Genomic DNA, 25,102 nt, shown 5'->3' on the forward strand with positions numbered 1-25,102 from the left:
GTAGGGGTGAGAATGTTGCTGGCAGTGGTAAGAGTGGCAAGGTGGCCAGAGGACAGGGTCCTGCCATTCCTTCTCAGCCTCCAGTAAACCAAGAGCAAAAGCCAGAGCCAATTCCTTCTGATACTCAGCAGCTAATTCATTACAGGGAAGACAGGTAATTGTTCAAAGGGAGCTTTTAAATCATAAAACAGACACATCAATTATAACTTTAACAAATGTTATTAAAAGCAGCAATTAAAAACCATGAATCTTTTTGAAGGTGCAGAGGGTTATAAGGTCAGTTGGCAGTAATGCAGCTATTATCTGGTATGAATGAAATGCTGGGGTGGGCAGTCAGGGTGACCTCATTAGGCCTTGTGCTATCTTCCCAGGTGGTGAAGACACCCCTTCCCCGCTTTTCCCTCTCCAAGCCCAGAGCCTCCCCAGAGCCCAGGTAGGGAAGGTCCAGGTGTACTGTAACAGGATTGCTCGTCCCAGGCTATCTCAGAAGTCTGGAAAGCAGGTGGTTGCTGGGCTCTCTGAAGCCAGGCAGGAAGCTACAAATTGAATCCCAGGTCCCACAGCACCCCTGGGCTAGGGGCTGGCTTCTCAGCTCCCCTTCCACCTGGCCCCAGTTGGCCCCTGTGGCAGCAGCTGTGGGGCTGAGAAGGGGGAAGAACTGGGCCCAATGCCAGCTTATCTATGCCTGGGCTGTGCCAGGGAAGCAGAGGAAAGTGGGTGGGCGGTGCACAGGAGGTGAGGTCCCCCTTAAAAGGCACTGTGGGAGCTGAGGTCTAAGAAGGGGGACATCTAAACTATCTCAGGGACCCCCTGAACGCTCACAGGTAGAGAGGCGTCAGGCCTAGTAATGGAAAAACAGCTCCTGCAGGCCTGCTGCCCCACCAGTGCCTCTTGCTCTACCACCACCTTCGCCTTCCTGCTGGTGGCCTGCAAAACCAGCCAAGCTGGAGGCCACAGCAGCAGTTGGCAAGGCTGGTCCCCATCTGGTGCCCACCCTCCACGTCAAGGCACTTTTGTCCACTTTCCAATCAAGTGAGTCAGTTTCTAATATCTCTGGAAGCAGCAAAACATGAGGGGTCCTCTTCCCCCTCCCAATTTTGGTTTCCCTCCAGATGAGGCAGAATTTGAATGTTGTTCCAAAAATTCTCTTTCAAACCCCCACTGGCAAGGGCTTCCCTTTGAGGGAACTGAATGATGCAGGCCCTTTAAAAGTTTCAACCTATCCCAAAAAGTGATTGTCCATTTCAGGGCAGGGCAAGGGATATGAAAGAGGGTGAGTCCCCTGTGCTTCCCTATGGAACCAAAGCTGGTTGATGGGCTGAAAGAAAGGGCGGGAGCTGAGCTTTCACATTTAGTTGCAGCACTTGGGCCCTGGAAGTGGGCCAAGAGAAAGCCAAGGGAGGAGCCAGCAGGCCCAGAGGGACTGTGTGGCTCTGTGTGTGAGTACACTTGGGCATGTGGTGGTGTGGCCGTGTGGGGCTGTCTGCGTGCCTGGAGCTGAAAGTACAACACATGTGGATGGAAACTTGTGGGAGTGGGTGTATATTGTCTGCTGTGTGGTGTCTGGTGGGTCTGGGGGTGGGAGGCACCAGAAACAGGTTTAGCATGACATGGTTTCCCTCCTACCACCACTGTCCAGCCCCGTCCCCCAGGTCTGGAAGGATGCCTCCATTCCAGCAAGGCCAGGCCCAGCTCTATGGAGACTGAGGGGGTGTGGCCAAAGCTGACACTGGCAGCCTTCACTCTCAGCCTGGACCCTGGTGCTGGTGCCTTCTGAGGCAGACCCAGCCCTTCACTCTTCAGATCCTCGCAGGCTTTCACAGGGGCTTTCTCCCACCCTACCACCTCTCTCCAAGGGCAGTGGGGAGTGGCAGGAAAGTGGAAGAGAACAGCGCTGAGCGGCATCCTCTTATCCATCTTCTCCCAGGCTCTCTCAAAGGTGCCTGTTATGTAGTCCCTGGGAGGACTGGCTGCCCCACGGGTCAGGTGTAAAGGGTATCCAGTGGAGGGACAGCTGTGCACACACAGGATGTGCAAACACACCCAAAAAGGGGCGAGAGAGGTCAAGGCACACAACTGGGGACAAAGACCTGGGCCTCAGGAGGAAGGGTCCCAGAGCAGGGGACTCAAGGTCAGAGGAACAGATAAACAGAGTTTGAGGGTTTGTGGAGTGTGTAGAGACACAGGCACAGGGGTAACGAGCCCGAGGAGGCCCTGGAACAGAGCTGGTACAGCAGAGAGACGGAGGCCTTGGCCTGGCAGGCAGGCAGGGCCTTCTGCCAGGCACTTGCAGCTCTGTCCTGCTTCCTTCTCCCACCCCAGCCTGGAGAAAGCTGGGGAGCCTATGGCTTCTGCTGCTCCTCCTTTGGTTTTCAGGACCCCTGGCACCCCTGGGGGCTAGTCAGTAAGGGGTGGTCCCTTCCCACTCCACCAGGTACTGAACTTTGCCCTCAGGTGTGACCCTCCGAGCCAACACCTGGTACTTCTCCCCACAGGCCAATCGCCCAGCTGCACCAAAGTAGTTGGTGATAGATGACTTGAGGTGGGACAGGGATGAGTCATCTTCACTGATGCTCTCAAATGTGTGGCTGTCAATGCCTTCGTCTGGCCGCTCAGGGACCGAAGCCCCCTCTGCACTGCTGTCCGAGGGGCAGCGTCCATCCAGCTCAGCTGCCCACCGCTTTGCCCGCAGGGGCATGTATGCCTTGGCTGCCAGCTTCCTCTTTCTGCTGCCCACTGTCCATCTGTATCAGGAGTGAGAGAGGAAGATGATGAGAATGAGATAGAACTATCAGGGTAGATTCCTCTCCCTGAGCCCTCCCCTCAGTACCAGGAAAGTGGAAGAGAACAGCGCTGAGCGGCATCCTCTTATCCATCTTCTCCCAGGCTCTCTCAAAGGTGCCTGTCATGTAGTCCCTGAGATAATCTATTCCCAAGGCATAGATTATCTCACCAGATCCTCACAAGAGCCCTGCGAGGAGGGAAACTGAGGGTCCAGAGGAGAAAACCAGGTAGGGAGTGGCAGAGCCAGGATTCAAACCTATGAACATCCAACTCCAAAGCATATGCTCTTACAGCCAGGATCCCAGCACTGCAAAAGCGTAAGAGCACCATTCTCTGAGCCTCCTGAGGCCATGCAGTGCAGGGGCCCTGCTTATCCTGCCTTGCCGCTCGCCAGACTCGTGGAACTAGACAGGTCACATAGGGCTGGGGGTTAGGGACTGAAGGACCCTATACCCTAGACCCTGGATGGAGAGGTTGACAGACACATACACATACACACACACACACACACACACACACACACAGAGGTGTTAGAGAAATAGACACACAGACACACAGGGCAAGGCACAGATTCAGATGCTTAGAGACAGAAACCGAGACCTGAAGTGCTGGTGAAACCAAAGAAACAGGAAGAAACAGGCCAGGCATAGTGGCACACACCTGTAGTCCCAGCTACTCGGGAGGCTGAGGCATGAGAATCACTTGAGCCTGGCAGGCGGAGGTTGCAGTGAGCTGAGATCATGCCACTGCACTCTAGTCTGGGCAACAGAGCGAGACTGTCTCAAACCAACCAACCAACAGGAAGAAAGAAAAATACAGAGGCAACAGCAGAGGACACCTAGACAGATGTCAAGAGACACAGACTCCAAGACAGATCTCTACAGGTACTATACCATTGTACTTTTTTTTTTTTTTTGAGATGGAGTCCCACTCTGTCACCCAAGTTGGAGCACAGTGGCACGATCTCAGCTCACTGCAACCTCCACTTCCCCAGTTCAAGCGATTCTCTTGCCCCAGCCTCCTGAGTAGCTGGGATCACAGGCACGCGCCACCATGTCTGGCTAATTTTTTTTGTATTTGTAGCAGAGGCGAGGTTTCATCATGTTGGCCAGGCTGCTCTCAAACTACTGACCTCAGGTATCTGCCCACCTCGGTCTCCCAAAGTGCTGGGATGACAGGCATGAGCCACAGTGCCTGGCCAGGCATTATACTTTTAATTCTACTTTTGCAAGGGTCTCAAATATCTTAAAATACAGTGCAGCCTGAGTGCAGAGGAAATCCCTGTGCTCGACCACTCCCCATACTGCTGAGGACCAGCTGTTGCCAGATCAGCTGTATTGGAGATAGGCCCTCAGGGATTTCTGTCCCCACTCCTAAATCTTCCACCCTGCAGGATGCCATCTTCTGTCTTCCCCTCTGTCAGGCTTCTAAATAAATGGCTCTTTCCCTTAGAGACTCCAGAAGACAGGCACCATATTCAGACAGCCAAGAATCAAGGTCAGGGAACCTTGTAGTCCAAGAGGCAGAGACATGCAAGCTCATGGCATGCAGACGCCAAAAGTGAAAGAACCTCTGGTCCAACAACCCCAGAACTGGAATCGTCCAGTGGGAGGCGCTGTACAACCTTCTGCAGCAGGTGAAGCATTCCAAAGGGATGGAACCACGGGAGCCTGAATGCCTGTACTTAGATCCCATCTAAAGCCCCGGGACTCAGAACCAGAGGGTCCGAGAGCCAGACTCACAATTGCAGAAGGCCAGGTACTGCCCGCCCGAGACTGAGACACATAGAATGACCCACACATTACAGAAGTGGGAAGTGGAGGGGCTGGGAGGAATGATGGTCCTGGCAAAATGTGAACGCCAGACCTCCAGGAAGCTCACCTGGAGTCATAGGAGAGGCTGGTGGAGGCAGAGCCCGAGGTGCTGGCAGCGTCGGTGGAGTCGACATCTGAGAAGAAGGTCTGGCCTGAGCTGGCACTGAGAGGGGCAAGATGGTGAGCCTGCTGGTGGCCCGGCCAGCAAGGTCCTGCCAGCCTGGCCCACAGGGTCCCCTAACATGCATCCTTCATCGCGGTGGAGGCCCATCTTCCCACAGCTAAGCTTCCCACCACCACACCTGTCTGTTTCCTACCCAGCCACCCTTTAACCCTTCAAAGTCCAAGAAGTCAAGAAAACCTCCCAGGGCACCCTTCCCTGGTGGTGACGTAAGCACTGGTGCCAGTAACTCGAGCGTGATCCGAGGCACCTGTGCAACACTTCACAGGTCAAGAGTGCTTTCATTTGCATTATCTTGTTTGAGGAAAATAGCTGAGGAGGTTCAGAGAAGTTAAGGAATTTAGGTAAAGCAACATAGCTAGTACTGATAAACAGGGTCTGGAGCTCAGGTCTGACTCTAAAGCCCTCCTGTGTCCTCAGGAAAATACTAAATGACCTTTAATAATTTGGGAAATAAAATGATGGAAGATGCAGTTCCTCCCTTGGGCGTACTTAAGTACGGGGAGCTGTGGAATACAAAGGAGGGCATCCAGCTCAGCCTGGGGAGGGTTAGTGCAGACTTCCTGGAAGAAGCAGGGTCCTGAGTTTTCAGATGGGCTAGGGCAAGGCAAAGGCTATTTCAGGCAGAGGGAGCAACATGAGCAAAGATGAGCAGGCATCAAACAGCATGGTGAATGTGGATAACCATGGGGCGAGGCGGGGAGAAGCAGGAGGGGAGGGCTGGAGAAGAGGGGAGGGCTGGAGAAGTGGGGAGGGCTGTGGTGCTCTGGGAACAGGGATGTTATGCTGAAAGCTCTACTGCAAAAAGCCCCTTCAGGCAGACTCGCGCAGCAGGGATCCTTTTCACTGGGGGCTTGGCTTTCTGCTTGCTTCCCTCCCTGTCTCCAGAGGAGACTTCTCCGCTAGGTGCCTCACTGATACCTTTTTAAACTTTGAATTTCATCCAGCGTGAAGTCAAATATGCTAGCCAGGTGGTGGTTGGTGCTCCAGGCTGAGGTGAAGTCACTCTGTGGACACAGGAAGGAGAGAGGGAGGGTCAGATAGTGAGTATCAAATCCGCCTCCCACACAGGCTGCCTCCTATCCAGCCAGGGCCGCTGAGGGCTGGGCCCTTCCTAGGGTAAGACCGTCACTTTTATTCTAAGTGCTGACCAGGGAGCCAAGTCATCCCAGTTCTAGCCCTGCCTTTGTCTCTAGCTGACTGTATGACCTTCACCTCTCTGGACCTCAGTTACTTCGACTGCAAAATGGGGACAATAACCCCTGCCTTGCTTCACTCTTAAGAGATGTCAGGGCCAGGCGTGGTGGCTCACGCCTGTAATCCCAGCACCTTGGGAGGCCGAGGTGGGCGGCTCACGAGGTCAGGAGATCGAGACCATGCTGGCTAACATGGTGAAACCCTGTCTCTACTAAAAATACAAAAAATTAGCCAGGTGTGGTGGCGGGCGCCTGTAGTCCCAGCTACTCAGGAGGCTGAGGCAGGAGAATGGAGTGAACCCCAGAGGCGGAGCTTGCAGTGAGCCGAGATGGCGCCACTGCACTCCAGCCTGGGTGACAGAGCGAAACTCCGCTTCAAAAAGAAAAAAAAAAAAAGATGTCAGGAAGTGCAGTAAAATTAAATACTGCTTCTAAACCGCAAAGTGCTGGGACATGAGGCATTGCTAGGATTACTGCCCACGGGGAGGGGGCTTCAGGGAGGAGGTGGGGTTACTGAAGGAGGAAAGAAAGTGCTCTGGAATCCTGGTTCCAGGCTGGGCTCTGCCACTTTGACGTGTGGTCTCAGGAAAGTCACTGCCCCACCCTTCCCTCAGTGTCCCTACCTGGACAGTGGGGACAAGAATATTACCTGCCGTTGTACCCCAACTTTGGGTTCCTGGGAGAACTTGGGGGGAGATAAAGCAGGGGTCTTGGAGTGCCTGGCTTAGCTGTAATAGGGACTGGCTTCTCCTTTAAGGGACATGAGAGAGTTCTCTGGGCCTGGGGGACTTAGTTTTCGGCACAGGAAGCCCTAACATGTGCTGACCCTGTATATGAAAATGGAGAGTAAGAAAACAAGGAACTAACACTGGGAATAGCATCTTCCAGCAAAAACTTTGATCTTTTTCTTCTATAAACTCGCCTTTTCTGCTGCTGGAATTCGTGAGGCAACAAACTGTGGAGACAGAAGAGGGAGAAGGTGGCCCCGTCAGAGCCTGAGGGCCCTAGGATGGCCCAGAGGGAGGCGCCGCAGGGGCGGGGGTCACAGCAGTTGGGGAGACAGGCTCTGAACACAGCTGCACCTTCACAGGGAAGCCTGGGGAGGAGGGAGAATCCTTGGGGGCAGTAGGGGTGGGAGGGTATGGAGAGGGTATAGTGGGCAGAAAAAGAAAAGGTGCCTCCCCAGGCACATGCATCCAGTTGCCCGGCCCCCCAGTGCCAGGATGAGGGGGCTCAGATGAGCCAGGAGAGCGAGGGACCCCTCACACACACTGCCTTCCCCTTCACCTCCTTGCCCAAGTCCTAATCCAGCAAGGCTGGGTCTTCAGATCTGGCTTTTCCTCCCTGCGAGGCAATGAGGGGGCTGTGGTGGTGAAAGGAGTTGGGGATCTGGGATCTGGGATCCTGCTCAGCCACTACCTAGCCCTCTCAGGGTCCTACAGCTGGGACTGGCTGGGTGCAGGTCCTCCTTGCTTGCTTGGAAGCAGAGAAACCGAGTTTGGCGGCAGCCCTGGCCCCTGGGTCCCCGAGCACTGACCCAGGCTTGCTCTTTCCTCTCTTACGCAGCTCAGAGGAGGCGCTGTTCTCATTTGGCAGCAGTCCCTTGTCAGGCAGCAGCTTCCCTGGCGGGTTCGGTGGGACGCGGATGCGCAGGCGGAAGATGCACTTCTTCTTCTTGATCTCCTTGCCACAGAGGAACCTGGGGGGTAGGCAGCGGGAGGAGGAAGCTCTGGAGTCCATCAGTTCATCCTCCTGGGGAGTGGGGTCAAGCATGACACAAGCCTCTCTGCCTCCCTGGACCCAGAGCTAAAATCCGGATGCCTCTGGAGATGCTGATTTCCTCAAAGCCCATGGGATGCGGGGTTCCAGGTAGAAGATGAGAACACAGCTCGTGCCTCCTCCCTGTGCTTCCTCCTGCACAAGTATGGTTCTTGCTGCTCTTCTCCCTTTTGTTTGCCTCAACCAGCCCAAGGCCACCTCCTGCAGGAAGGCCTCCTCCAGCTCACAGTGGAACTCCTGTGGTCAAGATACTGGAACCTACTTCATTCTTTTCTCTGGTTTCCCCAGGAGACTGAAAGCAACACTGGGTGGGCTGCCCTGAGGCTGAAGAAGTGACCCAGACACAGCCCTACCCTCTTTAGTACAAGAGGCCCCCTGCCATCCCAATGGACAGTCCTCCATTAGAAGGGCAGGGGGCCTCTCGTACTGAAGAGCAGGGCTTTGTCTGGGCCCTAAACCATGAGAATGTGCAAGAGAGTGGGTAATTCTGCCTAGAGGTGTCTGGAAGAGTTTCAGGGATGAGGACCTTGTTTTATTCCCCACTATGACCTTAGCACCCAGACAGGCCCGACAGAACAGCAAATCAATGAATACTTGTTGATGGAACAAATGAGTAAAAAAGACTGAAGCACATCCTAGGCAAAGGGCAGAGCATGAGTAAAAGCACCAGGTAGGAAACCAAGGGCTCAGGATGGCTGGCACCCAGAATACAGAAAGCAAAGGGACAGTGGCAGAGGACATGGGCACAGCCTGGTCTTAAAAGGCCTTGAGTGCCAGGTTCAGGAGCCTTGGCATGCCTCTGTGGTGTGGTGAGGGACGTGACCAGCTGTGTGTACTGAGAACTCTGGATGGGAAGGCAGGGGCTGAGGGATGGGTCAGGAGGCTGTAGCCCACCTCAGATGATGCACCCATCCCTCAGTGCCTGGCCCATAAGGCCTAGATGTCTAGAGCAGGAGGGGCCTTCAGAGAGCAGGGGTGCGGCCCCCACTACAGAGCTGAGCCCAGTACCAAAATGTAGCAGGCTGCTGGGGTGGTTGGAGTGGCTGTGCAAAGGAGGTGGGGTGCTCCCTAGATCTTGGAGAATGGAAATGATTCAGAGAGAAGGGGAGGAGGACCCAGGCAGGGAGCACAGCCTGAGCAAAGGCTATGAGGTAGGAAGAAATCTCACCTGTAGATGGCCCCACCACGCTCCCTCCCCACCCTGCACGCACCGGCTTTTGTAACTGTTCAGAGCGTTGAGGAGATGTGGTCCTCGATCTGTCACAGGGGTGCTGGTGAGCTGTGGGAGAACAGGCCAGCAGAACATCAGACCCAGGCACATGGCGCGTGGGGAGGCCCCAGCCCCTACTCCCTCCCTTCCATCTCCTGATGCTTCTGAGTCCTCCAGGTGAGGACCACTGACTCACTCCAGGATCTCAGATAAGCCTTTTCACCTTTCCAAGTTCATTCCCATCTGTAAATGGAGAGAATACCTCCTGACCTAACTGTATTGGGAGCTTTAAAAAGTCCACACCCTTGACCCAGTAATGATACTCCATGGAATCTATCATGGAATCTATGTATCTGCAGATACAACATGAAATGGGAACAAAACTTCACATACAAAACGGTGGCATTGTTTCTAATGGTGGACGAATGGGAAAGAAACTGCCCAACAGGAAGGAAACAAGTAAGCTATGGTAGAAACCAATGCAGCCATTAAATTAGCTGGGCATGGTGGCAGGCGCCTATAATCCCAGCTACTCAGGAGGCTAAGGCAGGAGAATTGCTTGAACCCAGGAGGTGGAGCTTGCAGTGAGCCAAGATAGCGCCACTTCACTCCAGCCTGGGCAAAAGAGTGAAACTCCATTTAAAAAAAAAAAAAAAAAAAAAAGAAGTTTAATGAAGATTCTAATAATATGGAAAAGAATAATGTATACTAAAAATAAGATTATTTAAAATTGCATATACTGTATCATTTAAACCATGAAACAGAAAAAAATATTCATAGAAGAGAGTCAGAAAGGAAATGTACCTATGCATTAGTTCTAGTGATTTCTGGGTGGTATGATACGGATTTTTAAAGAAGTATACTTCCTTATACTTTTTGGTACTTTAAAGATTTTTCATCAGGAATATGTACAATTAAAAAAAAAAATCAGGGCCGGGCACGTGGCTCACGCCTGTAATCCCAGCACTTTGGGAGGCTGAGGTGGGCAGATCATGAGGTCAGGATATCGAGACCATCATGGCTAACACGGTGAAACCTCGTCTCTACTAAAACTACAAAAAATTAGCCGGGGATGGTGGCGGACACCTGTAGTCCCAGCTACTTGGAAGACTGAGGTCGGAGAATGGTGTGAACCCAGGAGGTGGAGCTTGCAGTGAACTGACATCAAGCCACTGCACTCCAGCCTGGGTGACAGAGTGAGACTCCATCTCAAAAAAAAAAAAAAAAAAATCAGAAAAAAAGTTACTAAAAACCAACTCTGTGTGTATCTTTTAAGGTTTTATAATATCTATTTTTTTAAAAAAATTATCAAACACTGTAAATGAAGATGTTATTACATAAAATGTTTTACAAAGCATAAAGGTTATTCTTTTAAAATTCCTTTTCATCGAAGAAGGATTTGGGGCAGTCTATAGAGAAGATGCCTCACTCTGTACGTGATGGAGGGGATTCTAAGGATGTCATTAGGGAAAAGAAGACACAGCACCCCGATGGGAGTGATTAGGGATCACTGGCTCTAGCTATGGCTCAGCCCCAAAGCTCTGCTGACCACAGGCAAGTCACTCTCCAGCTCTGACTCTGAAAGTCTCCGTTTGTTACTTCACTCCATGGATCTGAGGCTCCCAGGCTCCTGGTGACCCACTATTCCGCATAGGATCAGCAGTGGGCAGACCCACTCCATGTTGCATTCTAGCCAGGAAATCTGGAGTGGGTCAAATACTCAGCAGAGAGTTGTGTTCCAGCCAGACTTGATCTAGGGCCTCAGCTCCCCTCCACTGAGCTGGGGAGGCCCCAACCTGCCCACTGCCAAAATCTGGGATTGGGAAGGCCCTTAAAGGACACAGGCTCAGAGGGCTGGACTCAGGGATGCAGCAACTCAAGGGTGAGAGTTGAGACCTCCATCCTAGTCCTGCACTGCGTGGCCCTGGGCAAACCTCTCTGTCTCCTGCCACTGACATCCCACAACCCCACATACCTTGCCAAGCTGCAGGAGCTCCCAGTGGTGGTTGACAAAGGCCAGAATCTCCTCAAAGTCAAAGTACTTCTTCTTGCTCTGTACCCCCAGATTATAGAGGGCCAGGTGAACCACATCCACCCTGGGCAAGGGGGCAAGGAGGTGGGACTAGGTGAGGTGGCAGCCTGCTCAGCCAGCATCACAGCTTTCTGGGTCCAGGCTGAGAGACAGGGGCAGAGCTGGGACCCAGTAGCTGGAAATGGAATCGTTCCAGGAGGGAGGAGGGAGGGGAGAAGCTGGAAGGAGCAGCGGTCGGTTTGGACTAAGCCCCACCCTCTCACCATCGCAGGGGCAGCCTCTCGATGTACTCTGGGCCCTGGTTACACACCGAACAGAAGAACAGGTAAAACCTGTGGGTGGGCAGAGAGGGGGGCCTATGGTGGGAGGGGCTCGGACACCCCCCCAGTCCAGCCCCCTGATCTCCTCACTCGCCACCTGCCTTCCCATAATCTTCTCACTCCCAGGGCTGCTGGCCACTGGGGGGCAAGGACAGAGCAGGACAGGGACTAAGAGATATCCCATATTCCTTCTAGCCCCTGCCCTCAATCCCCTCCCCAATTCTTGCCCTGAAGCGTGGCTGAGTTCAGAGAGAGTGAGCTGAGCTAGGGCTGCCATGGTCACCCTCCTCCCCTCAGAGACAGACACACACACAATCACAAATGACATGAGACACCAACCAAAAGATGCATAACATCAGGTTTGACATCCATAATGACTCCATTAGCTTAGCTCCATCAGCTAGAAGCCATGTTAAGTCGTCCATTTCCCCAGCGGCTTCCGTAACAACCCTGGGCAGGGCTGGCGCAAAGACTGTGTCACCCCTTCTTCCCCAGACACTTAAGAGACTGGGGCGTAGGGAAGGCAGGCATTTATCTAAGGTATGCCACAAATCAATGGCAACAAGGGATGTGGCCCAGAATACTTCTTTATTGCCTCCTGGCCCTGCATAGCTGGGAGATCCCCTACCTTGAGCTGCCTCCATTAAACAGGTAGGCATACATTGTCACAGACCCCCTCTTGTCTGGAGCCTGGCAGTCACCCTGCAGGAGTTGTTGCTGCCATCCCTGCCCCCTCCCTACCACGCTCAAAGCCCAGTTGGACCAAATTAGCACCTACCGGTCTCCAAACATCATGGGCTCATTGAGGCACTGGGTGCAGGCCTCGTGGAACCACTGTCTGCACCGGTAACATTGCAGCATCCGCAGGTACCATCTGGAGAGACAGAGGAGCCAAGGTCAGCCAGAACCACACCCCCAGTCAGGTATGAGCTTTGGCAACCTTTCCCAACTTAAATTTGCCCTCTACTGGCAGAAAGGGAAGATAATTCATAGTTACTGAGCACTTAGGCTATGCCAAGGGAGGACCTGGGAGTTGGACATATACTCTCATTTGACCTCACAACCTGGTAAAAGATGGGACACTGTCTCCCTATTACACATGAGTCACAGGTGAAATGGCTTGCTCTAGCTCACTCAGAAGGCAAGTGGAGGATGATGACTCAAATTCTAGTCTCCCTAACTTCAAAGGCTGTGCTCTCCTTGCCATGCCACAATGAAGCCACCATTTCTGGACTTGCTGCTTCCTAAACACTGCTGACAGGGAAACGTTTGCCTTGGAGACTACACAGGAGAATAATCGTTTCTGTCAGCTGCCCAGGGGCGAGACTACATCTGGCTTTTCTCACCTGCAACTGTATCTGCTCTATCATGGTCATCCAATAACTATTCATGGAATATGAAGAGCAAAATACTCAATGCTTCATTGACACCTTGTCAGGTGAGCTCCAGGTTAAAATGCAGATTCCTTGGTCCACTGCAGACCTATTCAATCTTTGGAGAAGCCTCTGGGATGCATTTTTAATCAGCATCCTGTGCAACCCTGCCCATAGGTGTTGAGAAGCACTGCGTTAATGCAAGAAAGGTTTCCATAAGCATTTCTCCATCTGACAATATTTGGGGAAGTTCATAGGCCTGAAGTTAAGGTTAAGCCCATTTGAGAGATGAAGTAGTTCAAGCATTGCCCAAGTTACCCCGCTGGAGCTTGGGGCTGAGATTCAGGACTTCAGAGGGTCCTGAAGGCTGAACTTCCTGAGGCCAGAGACGCTACCTCTTACATCTATGGTTCCTTCCACAATGCCAAGTGCACTCAGCCCAAGGGAGCAAGCTCAGCTGCTATGGCTACATAGGGACCCAGGTCGGCAAGGAAGCATCAAAGACTCTTGCCGCAGAGCCAGCACAAGAATTCCCTCCACAGTGGCCCCGACATAACATGCCCCGCCCCCCGTCCCCTACCGCTGCCTGACTGCACATCTCCAGGGAAACCAATCTTTCCTATTTTTGGAGACAGGGTCGTCTTGCTTTGTCACCCAGACTGGAGTACAGTGGCATGATCATGGCTCACTGCAGCCTCCATCTCTCAGGCTCAAGTGATCCTCCCACTTCAGCCTCCTGAGAAGTTGGGACTACAGACATGTGCCACCGCGCCAGGCAGGAAAAGGATCTTAACATCTTACCAGCAGCCGGTTCCACTGACTCTGACAGTGAAAAGGTTATCTTGACTTTCATGCATTAGTACCACCACTACCACCAGTAACAGCTCACATTTTTTCCAGTGTTTACCAAGTGCCAGACACTATGTGAACCTCTATGTGAATTATGTAATTCACGCTCTGCTCATAATCACCACATGATGGGGAAACTATTCAGAGAGCTGAGGCTCAGGGGTTGCACAGCTGGTAAGGAGCAGGGCCAGGACGTGGACGTCCAGGGAGGATTCGCACTGTGTCCGACCCAGGCTCTTAACCACACTTCAATACTTCCTCGTTTCCTACAGAGCTCCAAGGAAACACCTCTGCCCTCTAGCCCTGCTCCACAGTGCTGAATGCCACGCGGAGCCCGGCCCTCGGTTCTCCCCTTCAGGTCCCGCCCCCTCGGGCCCCACCCCGAGGCCTCCCCTTCGGGAGTCGCCCCTTGAGGCCTCGCCTCCTCAGGTCCTGTCCCCGAGGCCTTACTATTCCCTCCTCCCCACCCCGCCCCTCCACAGGCTGCATCTCAACCAGCCCCAACTCCCTGGCATCCTGCTTGGGCTGTCGTAACCCGCCAGGTCCGCCTCCCGAGACCTCGCCCCAAGGTCTAACCTTCCGGGCCCGCCCCTCGAGGCCCCGCCCCCAGGTCTAACCTGCGGAGTTCACTTCCCGAGGTCCCGCCCTCAGGGCCAATCTTCCGGGCCCACCCCTCGAGGCCCCGCCTCCGTAGCGGCTGACACCCCAGTCCCGCCCCCTGGGCCCCACACCCCCGGCTGACACTTCAGGCCCGCCCCTCGAGGCCCTGCCCCCACAGCACAGCACGCTGGGCCCGCCCTCAAGGTCCCCGCCTTGGCTGACACTCCAGGCTCGCTCCCTATGGGCGGTCCCCGCCGCCGATTCTCGCAGACCTGCCCTGCCGCCCGGGGGGCCCCGACCCCCCGCCTTACTCTCCGGGCCCGCCGCAGTAGCAATAGCATTGCTGCTGGTTGGTGCGGTGGGGCGAGTCCCACTCGAGCTCTTCGGGCTGGTAGGACAGCACCATCTTCACGGCCTGCAGCGTCCTGGCGATGGCGCCCTTCTTCAGCGCGCCGCCTTTCTGGGGGGAGACGAGGGCCCCAGTCAACCACCAGGTCCGGGTGGACCACGCGAGTCAGCACAAGGCTGTCTATCGAGGGAAGTGCTGCCAGGGTTTGGGGGACCCGCAGATATTCCAATGTAATCAGAAAAGCAAGACGCTTTTTCTCATTAATTCCAAACCCATCCCCTCTATCCCAGAAGGAACTCCGTTGATAACAGAATTAAGAGTAATAAGCACAATAAAGGCAACAATTACCAACATGTATTTACATGGATTTTCTTTTTTAATAGTAAAGTATCATTTATTGGTCCTGTTATTCCCGACACCAAACCCATCTCCACTTTACAGTTGAGGAAACTGAGGCTCAGGGAGTCTACAAATCCTGGCCAAGGACAGTGGCAGAGGCGCTATCTGTCTCCAAAGCCCAGGTATGGCCCTTCTGCTTGGAGCTCAGGCTCTGTGATTGGAGTCTCTGGGCTGCCCAGAGGGCAGGGACTGGGGAGGATGAAAGGCTCACCCGCACAGCCAGTGCGAAGATGCAGCGTCGGCAGAACCAAGGTGTGAGCAGGGGCTGGTCAGCACTGCCCGCTATGGGGATGTGGCACTGCTGGTGGTAACCTACGGCAGAGGAGGGGGCAGTGAGCGCCCACAGGGACGCCGTGGCCCAAGGCCAGTTGGCCCAAAGGAGGCAGGACTGGGAAGGCTGAGGGAAGTCCTAGGAGCTCTGCCTGCCAGCTGCCAGGAGCCTGGCTGCTGATGCCCACCAAGGTGGCCAAGTCAGTGTCCAGGCTGGGAATTAAATGACAGCATTGGCCAGTTGGGGTGGGGAGGGGGGGGCACAGGAAGGTCTGACTTCAGTGCCTGAGCCCCATCTTTCCCACCCATCCTCTCTGTTTAGCAGGGCCCCAAATTACATACACCATCATACCCTCCCAGCTTTCCCCAGGATCTCCTCCCGAGCCCTCACTCACAGCAACTGGCCCCCTTTCACCCTGGAGTGCCAAGAGAAACAGGAAGCCAGCAGAGGCCCCAACAGGCTGGAGCAGTACCCATCAGGGGCCAGTGCGTGGAGACCCATAGGTTGGGGCCTTCTCAGGGCCCTGCTCTCTCCACTCACCCAGGCCACACTTCCCGCAGATGAGGATCTCATTCAGCGGCCCTGATGTCTTCCCCAGGCAGATGTTGCACTTGGGCTCCTCTCCTGGAACGCCGGCTGAAAGAGAGGCCCTGGAGGGTCAGATCCAGCTCACAGGAATGAGAAGTTTTATACTCACTCTCCAGATGCCCAGCCTCTACTGTCTGCTAGGCCTAGCACTAGGCCCCACATGCCGCCTCACTGAATCTCCCCAACCACTCTGAGATGCCTATCATCATTACCATTCTAAAGATGGGGAAATTGAGGCTTTGAGAGGTTAAGTCCCTTGCTTAGCTAGTAAGGAGAGGGTGGGATTAAACCCATGGCTATTTGACATCTAACCCTTTGTTCTTTTGACCACATCATGCTGCCTCTCCCGCCTTATTTAACTTGTTTTGTTAAATTGTCGTTAAATAATTTTTTAAAACTTTATTATGGGATAATATACCTTTTTTGTTTGTTTTGTTCAGATGGAGTCTCACTCTGTAACCCAGGCTGGAGTGCAGTGGCATGATCTTGTCTCACTGCAACTTCCGCCTTCCTGGTTCAAGCAATTTTCCTGCCTCAGCCTCCTGAGTAGCTGGGATTGCAGGTGCATGCCACCACGCCTAGCTACTTTTTATATTTTTAGTAGAGATGGGGTTTCACCATGTTGGCCAGGATGATCTCGAACTCCTGACCTCAAGTGATCCGCCTGCCTTGGCCTCTCAAAGTTCTGGGATTACACACGTGAGCTACTGTGCCTGGCCTAGAAGTTATAATGAAACTCCATCTTCTCATCACTTATGAACTCATGGCCAATCTCGTTTCTACTATATTCCCACATACTTCTCCTTCCTGTAATTATTTTAAATTGAGTCCCAGATACCCAATAGATTTTCCATAAATATTTCAGTATGTATTTCTGAAAGATCAAGACTCTTTTTAAAAAACATAATTACAACACCTTTACTGCACGTAAAAGTTAACATAATTGCTTAATATCATTAACAAATTCAGTTAATTTCTCATTTCCAATTGTCTCTTAAGTACAAATGCCTTAATACTTTTCAGTCTGTTCTTCTGAATCAAGGTCCCCAAGTAAAGTCCATACATGGTGACTGGCTGATGTTTTTAAAATTACTTTTAATCTACAGGTCCCCTCTCCATCTCTTCCTTTGCATTTTATTTTGGTTGAAGAATAAATATGTTTTTATGTGTGAAAGGTTTGTACCTATACATTAAACACATTTTGATATGTGTTTCTGTCTTCTTTCTCCAGCACGCTGAAAGTTTTGTAAGGGTAGAAATGGTATCTCTTCAGCCGGGCACAGTGGCTCACGCCTGTAATCCCAGCAGTTTGGGAGGCCGGGGTGGGCGGATCACAAGGTCATGAGTTCAAGACCAGCCTGCCCAATATGGTGACACCCCGTATCTACTAAAAATACAAAAATTAGCCAGGCATGGTGGTGTGTGGCTGTAGTCCCAGCTACTCGGGAGGCTGAGGCAGAAGAATCGCTTGAACCCGGGAGGCTGAGGTTGCAGTGAGCTGAGATCACGTCACTGCACTCCAGCCTGGGTGACAGAGCGAGACTCCATCTCAAAAAAAAAAGAGGCTGGGCACAGTGGCTCACGCCTGTAATCTCAGCACTTTGGGAGGCCGAGGTGGACAGATCACAAGGCCAGAAGATTGAGACCATCCTGGCTAATATGGTGAAACCCCGTCTCTACTAAAAATACAAAAATTAGCCGGGTGTGGTAGCGGGCGCCTGTAGTCCCAGCTACTCGGGAGGCTAAGGCAGGAGAATGGCGTGAACCCGGGAGGCGGAGCTTGCAGTGAGCCAAGATCACACCACTGCGCTCCAGCCTGAGTAACAAAAAAAAAAAAAAAAGAAAGAAAGAAAAAAAAAGAAATGGTACCTCTTCATCTCTGTATCCCCAGGACCTTATAGAGTGTGGCATGTAACAGGTGTTCCAAGACATGTTTGTTGAATATATGGCCAAGCAGGAACCTTGCCTCTTATTCCTGAACATGCTCCCAGGAAGGTGGTGTCCACAGTGCGTCTCAGTAAGTCCTCACTGGCTTAATGAAGCAATGGATCAATAACTACAGTGGTGTTCAACCTTATGCTCTAATCTCGGGAGATACCGGAGGGTCACCATTCTGCCCAGAAGGGGCAGTTCTGGCTAGGAGACAAGCCATTCTTCAGCCGATCACTGTGGGTACCTCCAAGGAGCCTGATATGTGGTGGGCCTCCACAGGAGGTCAGCTAAGGTGCATGGTCTTCTCCATCTGGCTCCTTATGCTTTCAGTAAGGGGGTAAACCAGGAGAGGAGATCCTCATTGCTTTGGATATTTATATAGTACATTTCAGGGGTTGGAGAGGAATCGGTCTGCACTGGCCACAATTTCTTGGAGAAGGGGGCAATTTGAAAGCTTTACTAACTGGCTGGGTTGTGCAGCCTCTACTTGGCAGGCTTCTTGGAATCATCTCTTACGGTAACAAATTCTTTTTTTTTTTTTTTTTTTTTTTGGGACGAAGTCTCGCTCTGTCGCCCAGGCTGGAGTACAGTGGTGCAATCTCAGCTCACTGCAACCTCTGCCTCCTGGGTTCAAGCAATTCTTCTGCCTCAGTCTCCTGGGTAGCTGTATTTTTAGTAGAGACGGGGTTTTACCGTGTTGATCAGGCTGGTCTCAAACTCTTGACCTCAGGCGATTCACCCACCTTGGCCTCCCAAAGTGCTGGGATTACAGGCATAAGCCGCTGTGCCCAGTTGGTAACAAATTCTTGAGTAACAGCTTCTCTAAAACCAATAGCACTGAGCTAAGCATTTTACATGGATTAGCTCACTTAAGCCTCCCAACCACCCTATGAAGCCAGTAATTTCACTTCATCTTTCACATGAAGAAACTAAGACTCAGAGAGGTCATATTACTTGCTCTGCAAATGCAGCTAATAAGTGGCAAAGCTGGTCCAAGGTCTACCTGACCCTAAAACCTGCTTCTTCCCCCTCTAGGGGCCATGTCTCTTCTCCTGTTAGAGTATAAATGGCAAACATGTTTCTCCTCTCATGCCAACTCTGATTGACAGGTTTTGGGGCTCCATGTTGAAAGCACATGTGTTGTCAATGGCTACTGATGTCTGTTGTGTGTATAGGAAGGGAGAATGGTGGCAAAGATGGCCCTGACTTGCCATCTCTGTAAGGGAGAGATGTCAGCTTTCTGAAGGCAGGGATGGTACCCAACCCAGATTCCTTTCAGCCCTGAAAGCTGGTCTAGCTCCATCCAGGCATGTCCATCTTCACCCTGCCTGACTTATCTCTGCTTTATTGTTTTTTCTCCTATTCCTCCCGACTCCTTGCCCCGTGGAGAGGGCTGCTTCCACTAGTTTTATTCATATGTTAAATCGGGGATGCTGTGCTTGCATCTAGAGCTGACAATTCTGATTACCTGGATACGCCCCCTTTTCTAGCCCAGATTGACCCAGAGCTTTGAGCAGTTGGAGCTATAGTGTAGCCAGGAAGCAAACACAGGCCTGAGGCCCAGTCTGGCCCTCCCAACACCTCCCTGAGCTACCTTCCCCACCTGCCCAGCCTCCCTCCTGAGGTATGAATCCTCAAGGGGATGACTGATGTCCTAAGTACCTTCCCAAGTCAATATACAACCAGATTAGATCATCATCACAGGGGGGCTTGGGGTTCATGGACAAGGGCAGATGCCAGGAGTAAGAGATGGAAGGAGAGAAGGAAGAAATGAAGGCAGCAGAGGAGAGAAGACCTGGCGAGGGTGGGGGCTACCTGAAATGTTAGGAAAACTCACCATGCTGTATGTCCTTCCATAGGACCCAGTATTTGGAATTATCTTCGAAAGTCACGAGGCAGCTTTGCTTAGAGCTGCTGACCTGGGGCACAGATAGGAAGGAGCAAGTGAGAAAGGGTTGGGGAAAGCCAACCTGGAACATAGTCTTCCTCCCCCATTTTTGTCTCCATATGCTCCAGAAAGCAGGGCTAGAAGGGGAAGGAGGATGGCAGTTCCTGGACAGGGTGTACTCCTTGTCATTGGAGTTGCACAGCCAGGGACCCATGGATGAAAACTTGGTCAGAATGTTGAGGACAGAAGCACAAGTCAGATGCTCCTCTGTGATCCTCTCGAACCTGACTTTTTTGCTTTGTAGGCTCTCAGAGCACTTTTCTAAAGAACTGGTTGACCCTAAGGATGGTGCCTGCAAGACCAGGCTCTGGCTCCTCCCACCACCAGCTTTGGGCATGAGGGACAAGAAGGGAATTCCCCGGCAATCCCCCTGCCCCCTGGTCTGACAGCCAGGCTGGAACATGAGCAGAGAGATGCTGAGCCTGAGAACAGGGGCCAGGGAGGACGAGTTTACCCTCTTGATCTTCCCGAGGTAGTACAGGCCATCTGTCCACCGGCACAGCACATACTGGCCCTCCGTCAGCTTGGACATCAAGTCTCTGAAGTTGTTCTTGACCTTCGCCAGGGCTCCCTTGTTGGGGAGGTGGCTGGTGGCACCATAGGAGTCCCGAGTCCCTGGATCCAGAGCTCGATTCTCCATCAGTTTCCCCTGACACTGGGAGAGGCAGAACAGGGTTTTTACTTCTTGCTTCCCTGCTTCAGAAATCCCATTAGGGGAAGGAAGGAAATCTGTATACTGTGCTATAAGCCAGACTTATTTATTATCTCACTAATTCCTCGTGGCCATCCTATGAGGGAGATATTACTATTCATGTCTTACAGATAGGCAAACAGGTGTGTCAAGGAGAAGAGGCTGATGGGCCAAAGGCAGAACCATGGCCCATACCACACTGTCTTTTAAAGAGAATGGATCTCTCAACCCACACAGAACAAAGTCCCCTACCCAGTGGGCCTGAACTGCTCCCTGTTTCAGGAGGCTGAGGTTTTATTCCTTAAGCAAACACACTCCGTGTGATCTGGATGGATGATCTTCTCCAGGGGAGTGGCTGGGTTTTATTTTTACCCCCAACCCCTGCAACCATCCCTACCCTGTCCAGAGAAAACTCACCTAGAAAGGAAAACTGGGTGGCTTGTAACTAGTGTAGCCTGGGTCATCTGTCTTTTGTAATCCCCCCTTCTGTTCTAAATTATGAGCTGATTTAATGGAAACCAATTCTGGGACATTTAAACCCACTTATGCTTTCACCCAGATACACATTTGCTCCAAGCAGTGAAGTCATCCATCCCCATGCCAGCCTCTCCACGCCTGTCTCTCACCATCCTAGTCAACGTGCAGTTCACCCATTGATTTCTCTCTCCCTGCTAGTGGCACTGCCTCCATGCATCTCAAACTCCTCTAAGCAATGAGTTGTGACAGCAGGCCATTTTAAGTGCCATGATTTCTGGTTTTCCAGCTCTAGCTTCCATCCTCCTGCCCTGGTCTGAGTTCAGGCCTCATCTTTTGCTTGGGCCATTCATTCATTCATTCATTCATTCATCACTCAGTAACAGTTTCCTGGGCCTTGTGCTCACCTCCACTAGGCATCTGGGGTGGAGAACGATACTACCTGCACCCAGTGCTAAACAGGTCGCTCCTGCATTCCTGCTTCTCCACCAGACTCATCCGCAGGGCCACCAATGTCCTTCCAGAAACCTTCTGGGGCTCCCCACTGCCCTCACTAGTGCTCAAAGCGGTCCCTAACGCCCCCTCCTTCCCCGCTGGGCTCACCTGGTTCCATGCCCCTCCACACACTCTCCACTACAGCCACACATAGCCTTGCTCTTTCCCCGAGGGCCTACTCGGGTCTCCTCCTTGTGGCCATGGCGCTGGGCACCTGGTGTTATGACTATCTGTTCACAGGGAGAGAGTCCAGTGCCTGTTTCTGCGTGGTGCCTGTGTGTACTCCTGTGCGACTGGGCAGGATGATGTCTACGGCATTGTGCCAGGGAGTGTGTGAAGCTAAGTACGAGTTTACGTGCGGGGCCCCGGGGCGAGACCGGCACTGCAGTGGTCTCGGCTCCCCAGATGGTGGCGTGGCCACGACCCTCTCCACCCCCACTCCCATCTCCTTTCTCTCCAGCGCAGAGCGCATAGGCTCCCGCGCAGGGGATGCGGTCTGAACCCCTGTCCTCTCCATGCCACCTGGCTCGCTCGGCGCTGCGAGGTCCCCGCCCGCCCGGCCTGCGGCCAGGCCGGGGCCGCTGCAGGTTCACAAACTGACACTTCCTCCCCCGCTGCGCCTCTGGGAGCCGGCCGGGTCGCCGCACCCGCCTCCACCCTGGCCGGGCGGGGGCCCCCGGGTGGCGCCCCCCCAGCCCCCGCCTCCGTCCTCCCGGAGCGGGCCCCCGCGGGCTGTGATTGGTTGATTCAAACCCATTTGCAAAGAAATGCCTGTTTGCGGGTTCCCGTCTGCGTCCAGTTCAAATCCGCGGCACCGGGAGCGCGGGGCCGGGCGGGGGCAGGAAGCGAGGATGATTCATGCGCCAGGGCCTCTCCCAGGGCGGCCGTTGGCTTTTTAAAAAGGGTGTTCAGGAGGGGGTAAAAAGCTTGCAGAAGCACCCCCTTCGGGTTCAGCGCTCCTCTCCTCAGTCGCTCGGACGCCAAGCCTCCCCCATCCCAACCCTGCCGCAGCCTGACTTCGGACGTGAGCGAAATGCCAAACGCTCGTCCGTCCTTCCCCCACCCCGACAGGAAAATTAAAGATCGGGGGCAAGGAAGAACGACCTGTCACCCACGCCCCCCGGGGCTCGGGAACCCGGGTGGGGCCCCTTTGCCCCGCAGGTACCCTGCACGCCCCGTCCCCACCCCCGAGCGCCCCGCTCCATAGGAGTCTCACCCCCCGGAGGCGTTCGGGCCGCCAAAGTTCAGGGAGATTTCGAAAAGAGAGGGATGAGGGCCGGGAGAGGAGAGTGTGGCGGGGAGTCCGCCCAACAGCGCAGAACTCACCGCGAGGCTGCGTGTCCGCCGGTCCCACTTGGAGTCTGGCCACCAGGCGCATCGGTGGCGGAGGCGGCTGCGCTCGGCCCGCGGCTGCCCGGCCGAGTGTCCGCCAGTGGGGCCGGGGTCGGGGTCTCGGCGGGGGCGGGGCGGGGCGGGGGCGCCGCGGGGAGGAGGGGGAGGCGGCGGAGGGAGGGGCCGGGGCGCTCAGGAAGGGGCCCCCCGGGCGCGGGGCGCCATCTTTTTCGCGTTTTCCCGCGAATTATTGACGTCCCGCTTATGTAATTAGCCGGGGCCGCGCCGGCCTCGCCATTGGAGCCCGCGGCCGCCGGGCCCCGCAGCGCCGCCCGCCCCCGCCCGCCCCGCGGGCGCGCATCCTCCGCGGCCACTATCCCGGACCTGGGCCCCCCGCCGAGGAGCGGCCACACCGCGGCGCACACGGAGACGCCAGGCAGTGCGCATGGCGCACACTGCCGCTCGCACACTTGTTGAGGAAACACAGCTCTGCGCGCAGGCACCGGCGGACCCTGGCACAGACACACAGCAGGGCGGCGCGGACCCTTGGCGCAGACAGGCAGACACAGACCCAGGACGGCCAAACGGGGCACACAACAGCTTGCACTCACAGCACAGGCGTTCGGCACAGAGACACAGCCCAAGCGTAATGTAGATACACAACAGACAGTGCACAGCGCACAGACACAGGTCAGAACACACCGCAGCATGTACAGGACACACACCACAAAGAGAAGTACTGTACACACCAGCCATAGGCATAGATACACAAGGAGGAACACACTGTACACAACAGAGACACAACAGAACATGCATGTAAGGTAGACGGACATAACACATAAAGCCACAACGCAAGAACAACACAGGCGGGCAAGAGACGCAAGTTTTCCTGAAAAGGGGGCATTCAGATAGGTTGTGGAAATAGGTTGGTGGGTGTGCCAGGTGGAGGGAATTTAGTGGGCTAACAATGCAATTTTTAAAATATGGGTTAAGAATATCAAAAGGCAATTCACAAAAGAGGAAACCTACATGGCCGAAAAATAGCCCCAAACAACAAACTGCATAGACAGTGCACAGAAATACCTGGTACAATCGCAAATATATGCCACACGCATAACACGTCATGTAAATAAAGGGCACACAATGAAAGATAACATGCACAAAGTCATAGGAATGGCAGATGGAGGCAGTGGGCAGAGCTCCAATCACAGGGTCCCTGCCCTGGGGAGAAAAGGCAGACATGGTCTCACCCAGACTCACTCTTGGGGGAAGGGGGGAAAAACGCTTACCAATAACCCACCCCCATCCTTGTCCTCAGTCCACCGCGCCCACTTCTGTGGCTACCATCCCACTCTGCAGACACCCCCACCAGACAGGGATGTGTCCTTTCATGGGTGTGGCCTGTGGCCAGCACCTTCCCCCAGAGCCTTCCCTATTCACTGTCAGTTGCTCAGTCTGGGCCCTCTGCCTCCTGGCCTTGGAGCATGATCTGTGCTGCCCCCCACCTCACCTTCTCAGCAGAGATCCAGGAATCCTCTCACCTCCTTCCTCATTTCCTTCCGCTCCTTGATCCTCCTGCTCTCACCTGCCTCACTGCCCCGTTCTGGATCCTGGGCCTCAGCAGAACCTAGCACTGCTGAGCACCTGCCTGAACCTGGAAGGAAAGCTTGGGAGCAGCCTCATGGCACAAAATCTCCCAATCCTGGAGAGCACATTTTCAAGTCCCAAAGGAGCCCTAGGATTGTGCTACTTAACCATGTTCTGCTCAGAGAACGTGTGTCCAACGCGGGTAGGGTTGATGATGGGAGCAGAACACTCCCACTAGCTTCTAAGCTGGCTGGGTCTGCCTTCAGGATGCTGGGGGACAGAGATGACAGAGGGAAGTGCTCACCTCTGAGGCTATAGGCCAGCTGCACCCACTACTGGCCATGGGAGCCTAAGTGTGTCACTTCAACTCTTTTTTTTTTTTTAAACAATTCTTGCTCCCGAGACTTTAACTCTTAAGCCTCCGTGTCCTCACCTAAATAGAGTTCTTGGGAAGGTTAGAGTTAATATATGCAAAGCCCCTGGTGCCTGGTGGGTGTGCAGTAAGTGATCATTGTATTAATTCTTTCTTAAGAAATTCTGTATTCAGAATCTTGATGGCCCCACTGTGTGGGACTAGAGCACGGGGATGGGAGACACACAGGTGGATGGGAGACAAGGGACTGGCAATCTCGTGGAGAAGGTGGTGTTGATGCATAAATAAATAAGGGGATTGTGCTGTGAGCTGCACATGGAATTGAATTGTCCTGGCTTCAAGTCCAGCTCTGCCTCTGAGCCAGGACGGGGTCTTGGGTTAGCTAGACCCTCCTACACCATGTTTCTTTGTTTAAAAGAGGGTAATAATACTACCCATCTCGTGGGGCTGTCGCATAAATGCTCAAATAAGACAATGAAGGAGCAGGTGCTTTTGTAAACTAAAAAGTTTGATACCAAAATAAGA

General features: G+C 53.5%; 1 protein-coding gene across 8 annotated transcripts; it reads right to left on the reverse strand.

Annotated features, from left to right (window-relative positions):
* Positions 1-195: 195 nt before the first annotated feature.
* Positions 196-24,488, reverse strand: PHF19 (PHD finger protein 19). Of its 8 annotated transcripts, none has more exons than XM_021927210.2 (15): positions 24,128-24,488; positions 20,080-20,280; positions 19,515-19,596; positions 15,698-15,793; positions 15,098-15,198; positions 14,450-14,598; positions 12,095-12,190; positions 11,260-11,328; positions 10,940-11,060; positions 8,966-9,033; positions 7,513-7,674; positions 6,843-6,930; positions 5,701-5,786; positions 4,666-4,761; positions 196-2,744 (listed from the first exon to the last, which is right to left on the reverse strand). In XM_021927210.2, exons 2-15 carry the CDS (start codon positions 20,263-20,265, stop codon positions 2,402-2,404), a joined length of 1,743 nt encoding a protein of 580 aa, XP_021782902.1. In that variant the 5' UTR covers positions 20,266-20,280; positions 24,128-24,488; the 3' UTR covers positions 196-2,401. The 8 variants fall into 8 exon arrangements, with proteins under 8 accessions (XP_021782902.1, XP_003911345.1, XP_031510325.1 ...); XM_003911296.5 differs by lacking the exon at positions 24,128-24,488 and adding an exon at positions 22,612-24,069; XM_031654465.1 differs by lacking the exon at positions 24,128-24,488 and having other exon boundaries at positions 20,080-21,944.
* Positions 24,489-25,102: the final 614 nt, after the last annotated feature.

Source organism: Papio anubis, chromosome 13 (assembly GCF_008728515.1).
Source record: "Papio anubis isolate 15944 chromosome 13, Panubis1.0, whole genome shotgun sequence".
Taxonomy (NCBI): domain Eukaryota; kingdom Metazoa; phylum Chordata; class Mammalia; order Primates; family Cercopithecidae; genus Papio; species Papio anubis.